Below are 18,120 nucleotides of genomic sequence, written 5' to 3'. Positions count from 1 at the left end.
AAGGTGTGTTTTATTTTTGGCATTTTTGGCGCCTTTGCCGCCTGCTCCCATGGTGCCCTGGGAGGCTTTTGTTTTAGTGCTTTGTTGGAAGGGTGACAAACACTTCCCTCCACCTGCTGCCAGGGTGGCCCCACCAGAAACCACAGCTGGGGGTGGGGCAGCTTCCTCAGCCCCTTACCCACCCACTCTGTACCCCTTCCAGGCATCAGCGTGCCCAGAGGCCTGCCTGGCTGACCCCACCCAGACGAGGTACCTGCAGCACAGCAGAGCTGGAAGCAATGGTAGAAAGCATTCGGTCCAACTCCCCTGCCTCACAGTGAAGGTGATGGAAGCCCAGAGAGGGAAAGCCGCTCGCCAGTGTTGCCCAGTATGTCTGTGGCTGAGCCAAGACACTTGCCTCCCAGAGCCTACAGCCCTGCAGGGCTGGCCTCTGGGGGAAGGCTGGGTGGGAAGCAGGGCCTGGAGGAGAGAAAGGGAGACCAAGCTCTCAAGGAGCAGCAAAGACCCATGGGGCTGTGGGGTCCCATCCCCCTGGTGGGTGGGGGCTGTATCTTTGTTATTGTGTTCTCCCTTCTCCCAGGTCTGAGCTTTGCGTCCAATCGGTTTTGCAAAATGTTGGCTGGTACATTTTGAGAGTGTTGGCACAATGCCTGGCACAAAGTAGGGGCTCCATGCAGATTTGGTAACGAATGGACAGCTATTGAGTTGGCTTGTGTAGTTGAGTGGCAAGAGCACGGGCTTTGGAGGCCAGCTAGAACAGGTCCGAATCACTTAGTAGATTTCTCATGGAGTAGCTGTGTGTTTTGGCAAAGCTACTTAACGTCTCTGAGCCGCAGGTTCCCATCTGTAAAACGGGACTCTAGCAGGGTCGGTGTGAGGATGAAATGAGTGAAGATGGGGTACATAATGCAATTGTAATAAGGTCGTAGTTATTCTTGCTAGCTGTGTCACCTCAGGGAAGTCACACGAACTTCCTAAACCTTGGTTTCTTCACCTGCTTTCACAAGAACTCAGTGGGAGGTGCTCTGCCTGGCACAGTTCCCAGCACATCATAGGCACTCGGTAAATGTGAGCTTGTCTCGCCTCCTAGGCTAGGTGTCTTCTACCCTGAGGCTCTCTGATTCCTGCAGTCGCTTCTGTGACAGCCCCCCACCCTGCTGTCACCCCGCCTCGGACTCTCCCGGTGAGGAATATCTCACAAACTCTAGGCAGTCCGCAGTCTCCCCGAGTTAGGGGGGAGGGAGATGTGGCCGGGGGTGGGGTTAGTGAGAAGGAGGCAGGACAGGTGTAGTTCTTGGGTAAAAATCCAAGTTCTGCCTTTGACAGGGAGTAAAGGCTTCGAGGAGAGTCCAGGGCTGTGTCCTGATCTGAAGATGAAGGTGAAAGCAGAGGGGTGTCTCCCTGAGCCCCCCCAAAGGCTCAGAGCTTCCCTTTGTTCTCCCTGCTCCCTCTCTCTGGACTCCCAAGGCCAGAGGTTGCCAGCAGCACCCTTGGCAGCTGAGCGTCCCTGAAGGCAGGCGGCGGGAGGAGGTCTTAGTGCAGGCGAGATAGCAGTGTCCAGGGAGTTAACTACCCGGGAGGAAGCCCAGGCTTCCGGGCAAGAGACAGAGCTGGTACCACCGTGGGTGACTCCTGGCCCCTGGCTCGGCCGCAGAAAACACCTCCTGGGCCTGGGAAGAATGCACCACTCGGCCTTCACATGTGACCGTGTTCCTGTTTCTGTTACTCGAGGAGAGTTTGCATAAACCATCAAAGATAAATGCGCGTGCATTTCCAGGCCTCCTTTTAAACGCTGGGAAAGGATTTGTGGCATTTCATCTGTGGCATCCGTGGAACTTCACGGTGTCAGAAACATGAACTCTGCGGCCCTAAGCAAGCTCCGACACAGGCAGGAGAGGGCTCGGGGTGGGGGGACAAGACGGGTTTCTCCCCTGCCCTCTTGCTAAGGGGATGGACGTGTGACCTCAGGACCTACGGCCCCAGCAGGGAGTGGAGATGGCCAGACACGGGCAAAGCCTGACCCCGCCCTGCGCGCAGGCCCGTGTTTATTTACTCGGAGATGAGAGCCCAGAGGCCACACTGTGCGGTGGGTACTATGACACAAGGAACAACCCAGCAAATGAATTCCCTGGGGTTAGGGAACAATAGACAAAAATAAGGTTATATCCATCCTCACAGTGGATGTGGGAGGGAGAGCAGTCTGAACTGGGCCCCGAGCGCACACGCACGTGCACACACACACACACACACACACGGAGTCCGCGGGAGCATTCATGTGTCCTCATTTCTGATTTTGGAGGAGATCAGTTGAGATGTGTTAGTCCAGAGCTGCTTTGGCCAAGCAAGTCGCCTTTTCTGCAGCAGACCCTTGTCTGTGTCTGTTTCTAGGCCCCCGATAAGACAGATGACTGAGCTGGGGGTGGTGTGTGTGAGTGCACGTGTGTGTGAGTGCACGTGTGTGTGTGTGTGTGTGTGAGAGAGAGAGAGAGAGAGAGATGAGGCTTCTACTCCCTGCAGTACCTCTCAAACATCTGCTGTCACGGAGCGGACGCTGGGAAGGTTCACCTGGTCACTCTTTGGATGTCGGGGAGAAGCACCCCTTCTTTTACTCCCTGGGGTTTTTCTAGGGGCTCAGACCAGGGAAACTGGGCCACTTCTAACCCCCTCCTGGCCAAGAAGGCCGTGAGCCCCCCCTGTCTCTAAGACTCATATAGCCTCTTTCTCCCCACCTGTGATTGGGAGGCCCAGGGAAGCTGTGTGTGGGGGGGGGCATCTTTCTCCCCACTGACAGTACTCTCCAAGTCTGGCCCCTAACTGTGTTGTCCCCAGAATGCCTCCCTGCCCCACCTTCCCCCTCCTTCTGCTCCCCACTCAGAATTGCTCTCCTCTGCTCCCCATCTCATTTGCCTCAACTTCCACCCCTGCCCCCAAAGGCCTGTTCCTTCTCCCTCCAACGCTTTACCTTCAGTACAGAAATAAATCTGACTCTCAGAGAAGATCCTTTCTTAAAAAGATGAGTTGCCTGAATTCCTTTGGGCCTGCTGCCATATTTCTTTTCTTTGTACCTCATTTCCTGGACTCAGTGGCAAGGACAGGGACTATTTATGGGGGTGAGGGGAGATGCTCCCTAAGGCCCTGCCCACAGGACAGGAGGGACGGTGCTTGCCAGACCAGAGCTAGATGGTCTGGGATGAGGGTGGCGCAGGCCAGGGTGGACACATGGGGGAGTCCAGGGGAGTGCAAAAGGTCTGCAGGTAGAGCTCTGGATGGAGCTCGGGAACCTGGGTTCAAGTTCTAGCATGGCCAAGAGCTCCTAAGAGCCCTCAGGTGAGTAATTTACCTCTCTGAGCCTCAGTTGACTTACCCGTACAGTTGGTGGGAAGGACAGACTGCCTAATCTTCAGGCTGTCCTCCAGCTCCATGTATAAGTTGTGGGGGGATGGAAATGGGGCTAAGGAATTGAATTTGGTTTCCCTGTGGTCAGCAACTTTTTTTTTTTTTTTTTAGCTACCATGTGTTAAACATTTCTTAACGATCATCAACAACCCTCCCAGAAGGATTTCTGAGCATTTTATATAATATGAATTTATTTGCTCCTCACAACAGTCCTAGGAGGTAGGTGCTATGATTTTCCCCATCACACAGATTAGGAAACCGAAACACGGAGAGACTAAGTAAGGAGCCCAAGGAGCGCAGCTGAGATTCAAACCAGGAGGTCTGGCCGCAGAGCCCGGGCTCCTCATCACCACATTCAACATTCCAGGCACCGTGCGAAATGTTTGCCAAATCCTCTCCGTTTTGCAGCTGAGAAATCTGAGCCTCAGAGCAGCTGAGCAGCAGTTGAAGGTCACGCAGCTGGGAAGGGACAGAGATGAGGTTCCGAGTCAGCCGGCTTCAGAGAGTCGGCTCTCCCGCATCCACCTCCCACAATCCTGCCAGACCCTCAGGCCCCCAAAGCAAGTTTACCCAGTATCCTTATATTGCAAAGTCTCTTTAAACAAGTCCGTTCCTCCTTCTGGGTCTCAGTTTCCCCATCCAGAAGATGACTGGTTTGGACCAGCTGATCTTTGAGGTCCCTTGCAGCTCTGTGAATCCATGATTCTTGAGGTGCGGTGCTTCCGGCTGGAAGGGCGGATTTAGGCCCTGGGGTTACAACCAGGGAGGCTGGGGATGGAAAGACGGGGGACGCTGCAGGAGACGGGGAGGGGCCATGGGGGCCATGAACCCAGGAAGATGGGGCAGTTGTATGAAGCAGATGAGAGATGGAGAGGGAGAGAGAGAGAAGACCTGGGTGCTGGTGGTCTCCCCAGTGAGTTCGTTCCTTCTTCCTTAGGGGTCCCCCAAAGTTCAGGGTAGGCCCATGAGAGCGCTGGGCAAGGGAGCAGGGGCTAGGCCAGCAATGAGCTAAGATAGAGCTGTTTGGGGAATTAATATTGCTGGTGTTTGTTGTCTCTGTAAATACTCGGAGATGTCCAGTTATTTTAGAAGAATGTATTTGAAGCCGAGATGGCGTGTTTGTGCGGTTGGCCTGGCTTCCTGCTCATGAGCGTTCCTTCGAATTCCTCCCTTCAGGACCCGAGGCTCGTTTCCTGCCCGTAGCCTCATTAGGCTGTACACACCAGTGGGTTCCGTGCTCCTCTTGGGGGCCCCACAGGCGCTCCGGGGTCCCCCCTCTCACCCCACACTCGTGCACACACATCCGCAGCTGCACCTTTCAATATTCACGAGCTGCTCCCCGCAGGCTGCGCCCAGGCCGGCTTCGTTCTCCCCAGGGCTTGCTGGCTGACAGATAGTGCCCAGGGCATCCCACGGAGGAGGGCAGTGTCATGTGCTGAGGACATTACAGAACGGGCTTCATTACCACGCAGGCTCTCTTCGCTTTGGACAATTGATGGAATCACCTTGGCCTGAGTGTCGCCTCCCCCCTCTCCCCCTGCCAGGCCCCCAGCTGCTGTTGTGCTGGGCCCTTCAGACACGTCCTCATGCATCACAGCTTTGGGCCAACCTCCTCTCTGGCTTGGAGGAGTCAGGGATCTGGGCGGGCATCAGGACACCCAGGGACATGGATCTATGTGGAGGGCACCGGCTGTTCCCCGATCCCTGCCCCTCCATCATGGGTCACTGGACATCAGCTATGGGTCTGTAGGGTGGGTCATGCATGAACCTGGCTTTCAAGCGTCCAGCAAAGGGTGCAGCCTGTCACATGGGTGCTATCCCAAGCCTCCTTAACCCAGCATGCTGTGGTCTGTGTGCCCAGCGGGACGCCCTCCCTCTATATACCCTTGTGGGGAGTGTGAAGGGACTGACCAAGGGTTATGGGTTCTAGTTCCAGACCGAGCGGGAACAGATGAGCTGACCAGTGAGTAGATATTGCTGGAGGTGAGGTTATGGATAGGGACAACTTTGTTCTTTCCAAAGCTCTGCTCACACCACGTCTCTCGGTCACTGCTGATGGCACAGGCTTGGGTCCTCTCCCACAAGTTCTGGAAGGGCACCTGCAAGATGGGCACCCTGTACTTCCCCTCCCCCCACCTCTTTCAGCCTCCTGGGCCTGTGTCACTGGATGGGCTCAGAACATAGCTTGGCAGACCTCAGGGCTCTGATCATCTCTGGGTAATGAAGGCCAGGGAAAGGAGAAAAGAGGGGGTGGTCAGGTGGGAAGTGGAGGCTTGCAAAACAGGAACATACCCATTTGCCATTTACCAAAATATCCCCCCCCCCTTTCTTTTAAAGCTGTTGTTTCCGCAAGGGAAAATTTGTATTTGTACGGGAGTAAACTGCGCTGTCTTAATGAACTGAAAGCAGGACAGGATGAGAGTTTTTTGTCCCCACGACTAAGAACAAAGAGCAGCTCATTGGTCTTTGGCAGCCAGGACTGTCGCCACCCCCCTGGCCCCTAACCTCTCCTCCTGCCCACTCCTCCATCCGAGCAGAGCTGAGACCCAGCTGAGACCCGAGAAGGGCTCCCCGCACGTCATCCTCGCCCCAGAGTCCTGGCCGGGAGCGGCTTTGGCTGGGCAGAGGCAGCTGGCCTGGCCTGCAGGAAACACCACACCCCTCCCTGCGGAGAGCCTGGGAGGGCAGCAGCCTGATGAGAGGTGGCAGGCGAGGGGCAATGCGCTTTCAGGGAGGCCTGGAGGCTGCCGTTTCTCGTTTCTCAGCGGCTTGGATGACAGTGGAAAAAGAGTTGGAGGGAGGAATTCGGAGACTTTGACCCGCTGGCGTCCCCTTTCCCTGCCAAGCCAAGAAGTCTCCCTACCATCTCTGGTCTTGGAGACAAAGCCTTGTTTTCTGGAAGAGCTTGCCTCAGCCCTCGAATCTCAGGGAGGGTGTCTTGCTAGGTCAGAAGGAGTTTCATTCAGAGGACTTGCCAGGCCCCCTCCACCGGTCCACCTGTCACCAACTCTCCCTTCACTCCAAGTGTGGACTGTTTCCTGACTTCCACTTCCGGTTTTCGGCCTGGGGGACAACAGCCTTGGTTTTGGGGTGTGGCAGGATCTGCCCTACCACATCAGTCATGATGCTCTGTGACCTGGGTGGAGGTAGCTGCGGCGGGGGGCCGGGCTGCCCCACGGGCTCTCCCCACGAGATCGAGCTTCAAGGCCAGGACCGCCTTTCCCTCTGCAGCTTTTGGAGCCTGTCCCCGGCCCCGGGGCCCCGGGAGAGGTCCCTCTAGTCCTGGTGGAGGAGCCTCCTACGGGGAGAAGGTGGTGGTGGTCTCGGCCTCCACGCTCATGGAGGAGCGCCGGGTGTGGCGGCAGGAAGACCACTGCCGGAGCCGCTCCTGGCTCAGGCAGCCCAAGTCCTTAAAGAGCTTGAAGAGGTCGCTCCTGAACTTGACGCCAATGAAGGCATATAAGAAAGGGTTGACGCAGCAGCGGACGCAGGCCAGGCTGTAGGTGACGTCATAGGCGATGTTGAGCTGCTTGCTGAGCTCACAGCTGCCGCTGCCCGTGATGTTGAAGTTGGCCACCGTCTGGGCCAGGACCACCCCGTTGTAGGGCAGCTGGAAGGCGATGAAGACCACGACCACGGCGATGATGACCTTGATGGCCTTGTTGCGCTCGAAGTTGCGGGCCTGGAGCAGGGTGCGGATGATGACGAGGTAGCAGAAGCTCATGGCCCCCAGGGGGATCAGAAAGCCTACCACCATCTGGGCCACCTGGATGGTGATCAAGTCTGCCACGTGCTCGGTGTTGAGGGAGCACCGCAGCGTTTGCTCGCTGCTGCTCTTCTGGAGGCCGCTGTACAGGAGCTCTGGGGTGGACAGCACCATGGCCAGCATCCAGATGCCCGCGCACGAGAGCTTGCTGATGAAAAGGACGCGGGCTCGGTGGCGGTGGGCCGAGACGGCCTGGACGATGGCCACGTAGCGGTCGATGCTGATGCAAAGAAGCAGCAGCATGCCGCTGAAGAAGCTTATCTTGTAGATGCCAAAGATGACCTTGCAAACGTGCACGCCGAAGGTCCAGGACTTGGCCGCGCTGTATGCCCAGAAGGGAAGGGTCAGGAGGAAGAGGATGTCCGCCATGGCCAGGTTGAGCAGGTAGGTGTCGGTCATGGTCTTGAGCCTCTTGAAATAGATGTAGGTCAGCACAACCAGCCCGTTGCCCAGCAGGCCCATGAAGCAAATGATGCTGTACACGATTGGCAGGAACCAGGCTTTGAAGCTGCGCACGTCTTTCTTGAAGCACACGGACTCATAAAGCGTGTAGTCCACCGTGGTGTTGTCTCCGATGTAATCATCCGTGACCTCATCTTGGCACAGGCACACCTGAGGGCAAGGGAACAGGGCGACACGACCCCGCTGAGCGAAGCGGGACCCAGCTCAGCTCGGCGAATCTTGCTGCACTGGGATGGCCAGAGCAGTGGTCTCAACGTGCGGTCCCCACCGTGGGCAGCGTTGGCATCACCTGCAAATTCTCGGACCCCACCTGAGACCTACGAACCAGAATCACGGGGGGTGGGGCCCTGAAATCTGGTTTTCTAAACTTTCCAGGTGGTTCTTTGATTTGAAACCGGTGCTTCCCAGATCTTAACACTCACATGAATTACCTGGAGATCTTGTCAAAACGCATGTCCTGATTGAATAGGCTGGGACCTGAGATTCTGCACTTCTAGTAAGTAGCAAGGGTCTGTTCTTGCCAACTCAGAAAGGCTCGACATTATGTCCCCTGATGGTGGACTGGAAATCGTCTGGGCATTGAGCCTTGGGCCAGATAAACACACTTTATCCCTGAGCCTCAGTTTCCTCATCTGTGAAATGGAGATGACTACTCTCTCCCCCACATGGCTGTGGTGAGGTAGTCAACCTCGGTTCTGGCACCTGGAAACTCCAGGAAAGTAGGAATGTGTGTCTTTCATCTTGAGCCTCCTTTTAGAATCTGCTAGAAAGAGTTTTCCAGGGAGCCTACAAAATACTCAGCTTTTGAGGGAAAATCCACATTGGGGTTAAGGTTGAGGAGGGCCTAGAGCCAGAAGAGAGGAAAGCAGACGCTCTGTTAAGAAGCCTCGAAACCCCGGTTTGGGGCAAGCTGCCGTGACACTGCGTGGTGAGTGACTTGCTGAATTCTGTGGATCCCTGGGGCCCGAGGCACGGTGCCCGGCATGCAGCGGGGGCTCTGGCAACGCGTGCCCAAGTGCACTCAACTGCATAGCTATGACAGGAGCGGAGGACGCACCGCCGGGCCCCAGCCTCCCTAGCCGTGACGGAGTCCTCCCTGCACCTCAGGAAGAGCATGGGCTCTGTCTCCTACTCTGCCCCTGCGCTCCCACCCTCTCCCCCTACCTCTCTGTCTCTCTCTTCCTCGCAGTCTCTTCTGGCAGATCCCAGTCAGCCGGGCTCAGCTGCTCGAGGCCTTCTTTTTAGCCCATCTGCAGGGCAGGGTGAAGGTTCAGGCAGCCTGCTGTGATTTTATCAATGAAGGAGGGCACGCGCCCCTGTGCCTCTGAGCACAGTGATGGCTGAGCCTCTGTGGGCTGGCAGCTGGGCTGCCCGGGAAGCTCACGGTCCCTCCTCTGGGAACTGGGCTCTGGGCATCTCACCATAATTCGTTGTCCTGCAATAGGGGAGCTGGAGGGACTTTAGAGATGAGGAAAGGGAGGCTTTTGGAGAACTTCGCTCAAGGTCACCCAGCCATAGTGGAACCTAGTCTCTTCCCCACCTCCTGTCTCTGTCTTTCTCACTTCCAAATCCTGAATTTATCACAGTCGCAGAACGAGGACAAAATAATATCCAGGAGCCTTTTCTCTGGGCACTGCTATCTTGAGAAAAGTCAGCGGCACCCCCATTTTCCCTCCTCTGGGAATGACTGCAGCCTGAGGGTCCTGAAGAGGCTGGCTGCTCTCGGCCATCCTTGGTAAGTCCCAGGGTTTTAGGGGGCACACACAGCCTCTATGAAGTGTGCTCCCCACCACCCTGTCCCGCCTTCTTTTTCCACCCTTTGCTACTTCCGGACTCTGGGCCACTAGGCTTGATGCCTCTGCAGCCCACACCCCCACCACATCCTGCCCCATCTGAACCACCCCCGTACCCCCAAGTAAAGAGACGAATGAGCCCCAGCTGTCCCTCATCCCCTCCCCAACCTTCCAGCTTCCACTTCTAGCAATACAGCCCCTCCCGAGTCCTGAAATGAAGAAATAGGGGAGGGAGTGGTGATGGGGAAGGGGGCCAGGCTGTGGGCTGCAGCCCAAGCTCCGGGGGACCTCTGGGATTTGGGAACAGTGCCCAGCTTGGGGCCTGCCTCTGGCCGGAGCTCCTGGAAAGCTGCCCCTCTGGCCTCCAGACTTGGGGAAGAGCCAAATTCTGAAGGACTGCCTCTCGAGCTCTGGCCTTGGCCTCCCTCTCCCCTCCTCCTCCCCCTCCAGAGAGCTCCCACCCCCAACAAATGGAAGAGAGAAGACTCTGAGTTATAGTTTCTTCTAACTCCAGCACCCGGTGGGGCCAGCTTTCCTGTCTCCATTTCTGGGACTGAGAAGCAGAACAGTGTAAACTGGGGGACTTTGCTCCCGCAGAGTTTGAGCCCCCATAAACTATGTGCTCTCCCCCCACCCCCAGTGTCCTGGGCCACATGGTTTCTTCCCTCACCACTAAGTGGGGCTCAAATGGGCCTCTTTATTTCACAGGAGGGACTGCGGCTTCCAGGGGAGGCTTTGGCTGGATACTGGGGGAGGGAGACAGCTTTGGGGTAATAGAATAGTAACCAGGTCACCAGACCACGTGTTCTTCTCTCAGCTCATGTATGAAGTTTTGCACGCATGGCTGTGCACACACATGGACAGACTCCAGGAACCTCACAGCCTTTGCTGTTTCTCTGCACACTCAGATGGAGCCCCACATTTCTGCATCCTGGTTGGGGATAGTGGAAGCGGGGTAGGGAAGAGGGTGTATCTTATTTCCCCCTGTGTTTTAACTTAAATGGTGTCAGGACGTTCAGAGACCACGTGTGGCTTCGCAGGGTCCCTCAGCAGATGGAGAGGGGCAGCCGTCCTCTTAAGGAATGGCAGGTGGGTTTGTGTCCGGGTCTCTTTCCTTCCAGCAAGTGCCCACCTCCTCCACCAGGACCCTGGGGTCGGGAAAGGGTGGGCTTTGGGGAGGGAGTGTGGGGGAGGGAGTTTTTTTGGCCACAGATCTCACCTGGAAAATGACAAGGAGAGCCACCACCAGCAGGCTTTTCATTGGTTTCCCTGCAGGAGACAAGGTGAGAAAGTTATTGCTTGGCAGACAGGGACAGCTCTTTGTTAGGAAAGAAAGCCTCGGGGAGGGGTGGGGGCACTGTTGGGAACTTTCATCACAAGCCCCAGGCACCGCGTTTGTCTGGAACATCAGAACCAGATTGTGCCTTGAAGCTCCTGGCTTGCTGCCCAGCCATGCTCGCCCTCACCTCCTCTTCCTCCACTCCGACGTCCCGGAAAGGAGTGGGATCAGAATGCAGGGCAGCCCCCCGCTCCCCACCCCCTGCTTGGCTCTTCAGGCCATCTTCTGGAGTTGGAAAACCCACCCTGGCCCATACCACCCCTCAAGGCTGAGTTTCGACTGACCCTGACTCCTGGGTCTGAGTGGCCCCTCCCACTCCAGGTTGTGTGGGAAGCAAGGCCCTGAGAGGGTGGTGGTAACTCTGTGTGTGTGTGTGTGTGTGTGTGTGTGTGTGTCCCCTGCACTGCTCCTGTGCCAGTAGCCATTGGGGAGCATTTTTCCTGCATCTGGGTGAATGGGCAGCCCCATCTGCAGCCCTAAGTGTCCTCTGGGGGAGGCCAGCTGAGTGGAGGGGCTGATGCCACAGGACTAGGTGGAGGAGTGTGGTTATTTCCTAGCATCTCAAGGATGGGAAATGCTTTGGGGACCCACCTGCTCCCCATAACCCCTCATTCAACTGACATTCATTAAGGCCAACTGGTGATTTACTTGGCCTACTCCCTCAGCCTGTCTATGGAGCAGGGACCTCTTCCCTTTTACCCAGTGTAGGCCCAGAATCAAGAAGGCACCCAGGAATTGTGATGAATGAATGAATGAGTGAATGAATGCCATGTTTCCCCTTCTTCTGGGGGAGAGAGCACCGGGGTGGCCTGAGGGGACACTGTCCTAGGATAGTGTGGTATGATAGAGACTATTCTCTGAGGTAACTACCTTTTTTGCTTGACTGAAGTGTGTGTGTATGTTTGCTCTTGAACTTGTTTCTAATCTGGGGCCTTGCGAGGTGCGGGAAAAGGGAAGACACTCGGCTATGGGCAGGGACCCTGCCCGGCCTGCGGAGAGCAGGGTCAGAACCTGGGAACATTCTGGAAGTCAGGAGTCTCTCTTGAGTCTGAGCAACAGGTTGAGACCCGAGGTTCGCACAGGCCTGCTCTGCTGCGGACAGAGGATGGGCATTTGGCCTCTCAGTTCTGCTTTGTGGCTGAGCTGAGGGCTGGAGTGGGAACTTACTTCCTCGGAGGGCTGAGCAGGGAAGACAGTGCACAGGGTAATTTATGTAGCAGTTTTATCTCACCAAACCGTCTGGGAGCACCCCGTAACCTGACCCTCAGCTCCCAGCCAGGGCCTGGCCCACAGGACAGTCAGTAACTGGGATGCCACAAATGAATGCCAAGGCAGGACTGGCAGGCCCGTCATACTTCCAGTCTCGACAGGGACAGGGAAATGCTTGGGACTCTGCTTCAGGCACCTTCTGGAAGCTGGGGGCCCTCCTCCTGCAAGCGACGGGTTCTGCTTTCCGAGAGGAAGTAGAGTGCCAGTGAATTCTCTGTCCTTGGCTATAGCGCCACCTGCTGGAAGTCTCTCTGCATGACACCCAATTTACTGCATGCTCCTGCTGGAGCGTCTAAGGTTGGGGGGATTCTGGGCTTGGGGGTTCCTGGGCCAAGGAGAAAGAGCTTCAAGCCACATAAACAAATAGGTATTTCTTCCACCTCAAGCAAGTTATACTGCACACTACTGCTAGACACGACTTTCTAAGGCAGCGCTCTGATGCCAATCCCCACCGGGCCTCCTAAATCCTGAGGACTTCTCCATCCAGCCCTAAGGGGAAAGGCCCTGAAGCTTAGTATGGCCATCAAGCCCTTCACTGTCTACCTGCACCTGCCTTCCAGGCGTGTCTTCTCTTTCTGAGGATAGGCACCTACGGTCCCATTGTCCCCGGCATGCGCCTGAGTATCTGCAGTCCTGGGTGGGAATAGATGATTGCACAACATCCTAGCTCCCCTCTCCCAGCCCCCTTCCTCGTTGAATTACCGTGGGAGGCCCCACTCAAGCCCACATCTCTATCTTCAACACGCTCTTGTCAGGGTCCAACGCACCGCCCATTCTCCACTGACTCATCTTGGTGTGAAGTGCTCGAGGTTTCTTTAAACACGTACAAATCTTTCGTTACTCTAGAGAAAGCCCGCTTTGACTGGCAGTGAGAACTGAGAAACCTCAAAGTTTTGATAAGTCACAACGGGTAGACACAAGGAGTAAGAACTGTTTCTATTTCACTCCATCAACCCCTTCCCCTGGGCCCAGCCCCATTCCTTTGCCACAGGTGGAGGGGAGGGGCAAGGAGGTGCGACTAGGGTGTGTGTGTGTGTGTGTGCGTGTGTGTGTGTGTGTGTGTGTAGATGATTTCTCATCCCAGGTGTATCGGAAATGGTGGATGAACAAGGATTTGTAGAACCAAAATAGGCCGTTCTCAAGAAAGGTAACCAAATGGGAATTTAGGGGAATTCTGGCGTGTGGCAGGAGCCCGGTCAGCGGCCATGAGTCAGATCGTTTCTGTCTGTTACAAAGTCATAAAGCAACAGGCTTTAGAAGTTGGGAATCTCAGGGGCTGAGAAGTAGATGACTTATATGTTGGGTATTTTCTGAGTTCTTGAGTTTCTAGTAATAATCATAATGAAAAGAAAATTCCCTAGCACTCCAACCTGAGCCCCCAGCAAGGGAAACTGCTTTCCTGTCTGGGAGGAGGGGATTGTTGGTCGGTCGCTCTTCCAAATCCCAAACTTTCATCCCCATATTTTCCAGGCCCTCTAGGGAATCATGGCTGCCATTAGTTGGCCCCCAAAGCCACCCTAAACTTTTTCCTCTCTGGAATTCCTCACCTGCCGACACAACTTTTGGCGGGGGGCAGCAGAGAGAGGGAGGGAAGAAACAGGAAAGCGGTAAGGAAATTTGGAGAGAAGGTAAGAAGCCCGGGGGTCCCCCTTTCAGACAACAGGCAGGGACGGATGACAGCTGGTGGAAACTTGCAGTCCGTATGATACCAACTGCTTTACCCAGGGACATAATTCAAATTCCTGAGCTCTCACTATGCATCAAACCGTTCCACGTATGATCGTTGTCAATCATCACAAAGGCCCTGAGGTAGGTACTCCTGTAATCCCCATCTAGTACTGAGGAAACCGAAGCTCAGTGAGGTCAGCAACTTTTCCAGAGTCACGCCGTTGGCTAATAGTGGAGCTGGGCTTTGAATCCTTCCATCTCCAGAAACCACACTCCTAACCTGTCCTTTGTGCTGCCTCTTCGTCTTTGTGTATCTCTCCCTCACAACATCCTGTGAGCCATGCCTCGTGATTCTCAAGCTGTATTCCAAAAAATAGAGGCCCAGAGAGGTCAAGCCACTTGCCTGGGGTCACACAGCTGCTAAGAGATGGATCTGAGATTTGAATGGAACTCTCACTACTGTGTCACCTTACATTTTTGATGAGTCTTCTGTGTATAGGGACCTCTGTGGAGTGTGACGAGAAGCCTCGCTTTCCCACATTCCATGGGTCCTCCAGCTCTGTTGCTTCTATTCCCTAACATCTCAGAGCCGGCCCCACCTCTGCCCAGACATAAGACATTCAGAGCTCCTTCTAAATGCAACTCCCATCCCTGAACTCCCCTGATTGAAAAAGAAAAATCTGCACTGGTTCCCCATTGCTGTCAGGACCAACCCCTCAGCAATGCCACACAGAAATCTTTAAGGCTGGTCCTGCCTGTGCCTCTTGCCTCCCTTCTTACCTTCCTCCTTGGCATGGCCACGTTCTTTCCACCCCCCTCAACTCGCTCCTACCTTGTTTCTGTTAGCTTTTGTCGGAGCTGACTGGTGGGGAGTCCACAGGCTGAGCCCCCAGGATGTTCTGCTTGGCTACACTGGATTTGCAAAAAACTGGATTTGGATGCTTTTAGGTGCGGCTTGTACCCTCTGGTTCACTCTGCTCCCCCCCACTTACTACACCTTATGCCCCTTCCCTCGTTTAGCTTGTTGGCCTCCGATGGAAATCGAGTCTGCTCTCCCTGCCGCATCCTGCCTCCCTTGCTCCTCCTTGTCTGGTTTGAAGACTTGTACACGCCTTTCAAAACCCAATGCAAAGGCTCCTCTGGCCCATGTTCACTACTTTTCTTTGAGCTTCCCACGTGCCTCACCGTTACCCCATCAGCCCTGTGTCTCCCTCCGTCTCAGTGACTTATTGACATTCGTGTCTCTCTCCCCACAAGACCAGTCAAGCCCAAATTCCCCCATCAGTGGTAGTTGACTGGAAGAAGGTACCAAAGAGGAGAGAGGAGAGCTCCCTGAGGCTGCAGCGTTCCCCTCTCCCCAGCCATGCTCCCAGGCCAGGAGGCTTTGGCCCTGTATTCCTTCAGCTACCCTCTGCCTCCATTTCAGGCCAAGCTATGAGACATAAGTCTCTCACATGCTCATTTTATCTTTTCTCTGTTTTGGAGAATTCTGAGGTCTTAAGACTCCTCTCTCGAAGATGGGGAGGGTGCCTCCGGCTGCTCATTCAAACCATGAAAGAGACCAGCTCAGCCCGGCTTGGCTTTCGTGTTTTCATTTTGTGTAATAGAAATTCTGCCTCCTCACCCGCCTCTTGCTCCCTGCTGGGCAGATGAGAGAGAAAAACAGATCGTTCGTGGCCCACCCGCCCTACCAACGGCCTCGAGTCTGTTCTGAGCAAAGTTTCTCTCAGTGGCTTCCCTTCCTACCAGTATTTCAGGCTTGGCCGTTGGGGCTCTCTCTCGAGTTGAGTGAAGCAGGCGAGAACATCCCTTTCTCCTAAACCAGAGGTTGCCCTCTCTCCCCGCATCAAAGCCAGTGAGGCTAGCACCCCAAACCTAGGTCTGGGGGAAGACCCGTGGTGATGGACTGGAGCTGGTTCTCGGAGGCCCGTGGAGCCAGTGTGCACATCCCTCCCTGATTCTCTGTTCAGTCGTTTCAAGCCTTGAAATAGACTAAGGCTTGAAATCAACCGTGGGGGGAGAATTTACGCTATGGAAATTGGCAAGAACGACCAATCAGCGCCCTTGCCCCTCTGGCGGAGCAGGTTTTCCAACATTTCCCAGCATCCCCACCGGGACACAGAGGTCCCACAGGGTCAGGAACCAGTCCTCAGTGGGTGACGGCCTGCATTCTGTGATCGTGGTTAAGTGGGATGGGGGTCTGGGGAGTGGGATTAGGGAGCAGGCTGCTGGGAGGAGAGGAAGTTGGAAAAACGAAAGTCAACTCAGAGTTCTTGATGCCATTCATTCATTCATTCATTCACTCATTCATTCCACAAACTTTCTGCTCACACCCCCAAAGCATCCGAGACGGAGATGCAAGGGCCAGGCCCCACCTTCCAGGCATTCCAGTGGTGGGTTGGGTGGCTACTTTAACCCCCTTACGGCGGATCGCTGGGTCCGCAAAAGCCCAGGGTTCTGGGTCGGCCGGCGGGGTAGGCAGAGTAAAGGCAAGAGGCTGTGGTGTGGTGGGAGGAGTGTGAGGACAGCACAGGGCGCACCAGTGAACCTTCACTTTTTAAAGGCAACCTCTTGCGGCTTTGAGGCCGCCGTGGTGCTTCGCTTGCTAGTGAGAATGAACCATCCAGGAACTTGGCCTTTGTAGCCTCAGCCAGGTCTGACTTCATAGCTGAGATTTACACATGGGCTGTCTGGAGCTGGACATACCCCTCAGAACCCTCTCAGAGCTAGTTAAGACGGAGGTGAGACCAGAGGACAGGCTCTTTAAAGGGAAGAGTCATCTGCCAGGGCAGAAAACATAAAGAAGTGAGGCAGGGGCCATACTGGGGGCCTGGGCTATGACTTCGGCAGGCTGAATGCCCCATGGCTGTCCCATTCCCTGTTGCCCACCCAGCCTTTAACATGCAAGGGAAGGCAGCAAAGCCAGAGGGGCGTGGGGCCTGCTTGCGTTTGCATTGCCTTGTACCGCCGGCACAAGACAGCACCTTCCATTTGCCCCTCAGAGCACAGAGCTGATCCCTGCTTAGCAGGCGAGAAAGGTGGAAAGCAGAGGGAGGACGAGGAGTGAAGTTCTGGAGCCCTCTGAAGACTTCATCCTGATGAAACAAGTCCCAGAGAGCCTCACCCATCACCCCAAGCTGAGATGAAGACAAGCGCCAACCAGATCACCACCAACCCCAGCCCTGTAGCTTTCTCCAGTCCCTACTGTTCTAGAAAGACACCACCTCACCACCCCAATCCACCCCTTCCGTCTTTCCTGGTGCCAATGGTTACCCCTTCCCCCAGGTCTGAAAGGTGCATCCATTGTGCCTGGGAGAACAGGGTGGCATTCTCTGGAAGCAGACACTGCTTCCAGAGAATTGCCACCACTGCAGAACCGGATTTCTCAGCGAGTCTCCCCTATGCCTGCCATCCCCCTCCTCCATCTCCATTCCACAGAGTCAGGCTGGGCGTCAGAGTGACCCAGTGCTGCTCTTCCCCACACAGGGAGGCTCACTCACCCAGGTCCATGACACTCTCTGGGCAGCTGAAACCACACAGGAAGGCTGTGCCGGGTCTTGAGCTCCCACTGTCTGGGGAGGAAGTGCTTTTAAGTTGTGAGAGGAGCCACCCTCTTCTCTGCCCCTCCTACCCCAGCTCCTCCCTCCAATCCGACCTCAACCATGGCCCCGAAGTGCCTTCTAGAATCAAGGGGTATGAGAAGGTGACAGTGACAGCCCACTCACTGGTCACAGGATCATGACTCATCAGGTTATTTATATTCAAAAAGCCCCCCGTGTAGCCCAGCAGACAAGGATCCCAGCCCAAGGCAAGAGAATAGGGGCCAGTTATTGATTTGACACACGTTTAAGCCTGAATATCACAGGCCAGGGAGTCCGAGGCGAGTGAGGGATTATGCCCATCCCTCCCTTGCCCGGCTCAGTGTCACAGAAAACTACATTTCCCAAACTACTTTGCCCTCCAGCTTCTCGGGTAGGTTTGGCCAATGGGAGGCACTGGCAGATGACGGACGGTAGAGGAGAAGGGCTATGTCAGAATGTTTCTGACACCTTTCTTGAGATATAACTCACACACACACACACACACACACATACATAAAACCCACCCTTTTAAAGTGTACCAGTCAATGATTTTGTATAGTCACAGAGTTGTGCCACCATCAACTTTAGATTTTTTATCACCTCCCCCTATTCATCAGCAATGACGCCCCATCTCCCCTCCAACCCTGCCCCCAGCCCCTGGTAGCCACCAATTTTTCCATCTCGATAGATTTGCCTCTTGTGGACTCTTCGTATAAGTAGATTTATATAATCTGTGGCCTTTATGTCCGGCTTCTCTCACGTAGCACCATGTTTTCAAGATTCATCCACGTTACAGCCCGTCTCGTACCCTCACTGCTTTTCATGGCCCAGTAATATTCCATCGTA

The 18,120-nt window shown here is 55.1% G+C and overlaps 1 protein-coding gene across 2 annotated transcripts; it reads right to left on the bottom strand.

Moving 5' to 3' along the window:
- Nucleotides 1-3,572: 3,572 nt before the first annotated feature.
- Nucleotides 3,573-17,255, bottom strand: CCR7 (C-C motif chemokine receptor 7). 2 transcript variants are annotated; one of them, XM_057318212.1, is made up of 3 exons: nucleotides 17,194-17,255; nucleotides 10,637-10,686; nucleotides 3,573-7,774 (listed from the first exon to the last, which is right to left on the bottom strand). In XM_057318212.1, the coding sequence occupies exons 1-3, from the start codon at nucleotides 17,201-17,203 to the stop codon at nucleotides 6,695-6,697; spliced, it is 1,140 nt and encodes a 379-aa protein (XP_057174195.1). In that variant the 5' UTR covers nucleotides 17,204-17,255; the 3' UTR covers nucleotides 3,573-6,694. The 2 variants fall into 2 exon arrangements, with proteins under 2 accessions (XP_057174195.1, XP_057174194.1); XM_057318211.1 differs by lacking the exon at nucleotides 17,194-17,255 and having other exon boundaries at nucleotides 10,637-10,873.
- Nucleotides 17,256-18,120: the final 865 nt, after the last annotated feature.

This window comes from Ursus arctos, unplaced genomic scaffold (assembly GCF_023065955.2).
Source record: "Ursus arctos isolate Adak ecotype North America unplaced genomic scaffold, UrsArc2.0 scaffold_24, whole genome shotgun sequence".
In the NCBI taxonomy this organism is placed as follows: domain Eukaryota; kingdom Metazoa; phylum Chordata; class Mammalia; order Carnivora; family Ursidae; genus Ursus; species Ursus arctos.
The sequence above is the reverse complement of the archived record's forward strand: the minus strand, read 5'-3'. Positions and strand labels throughout refer to the sequence as shown.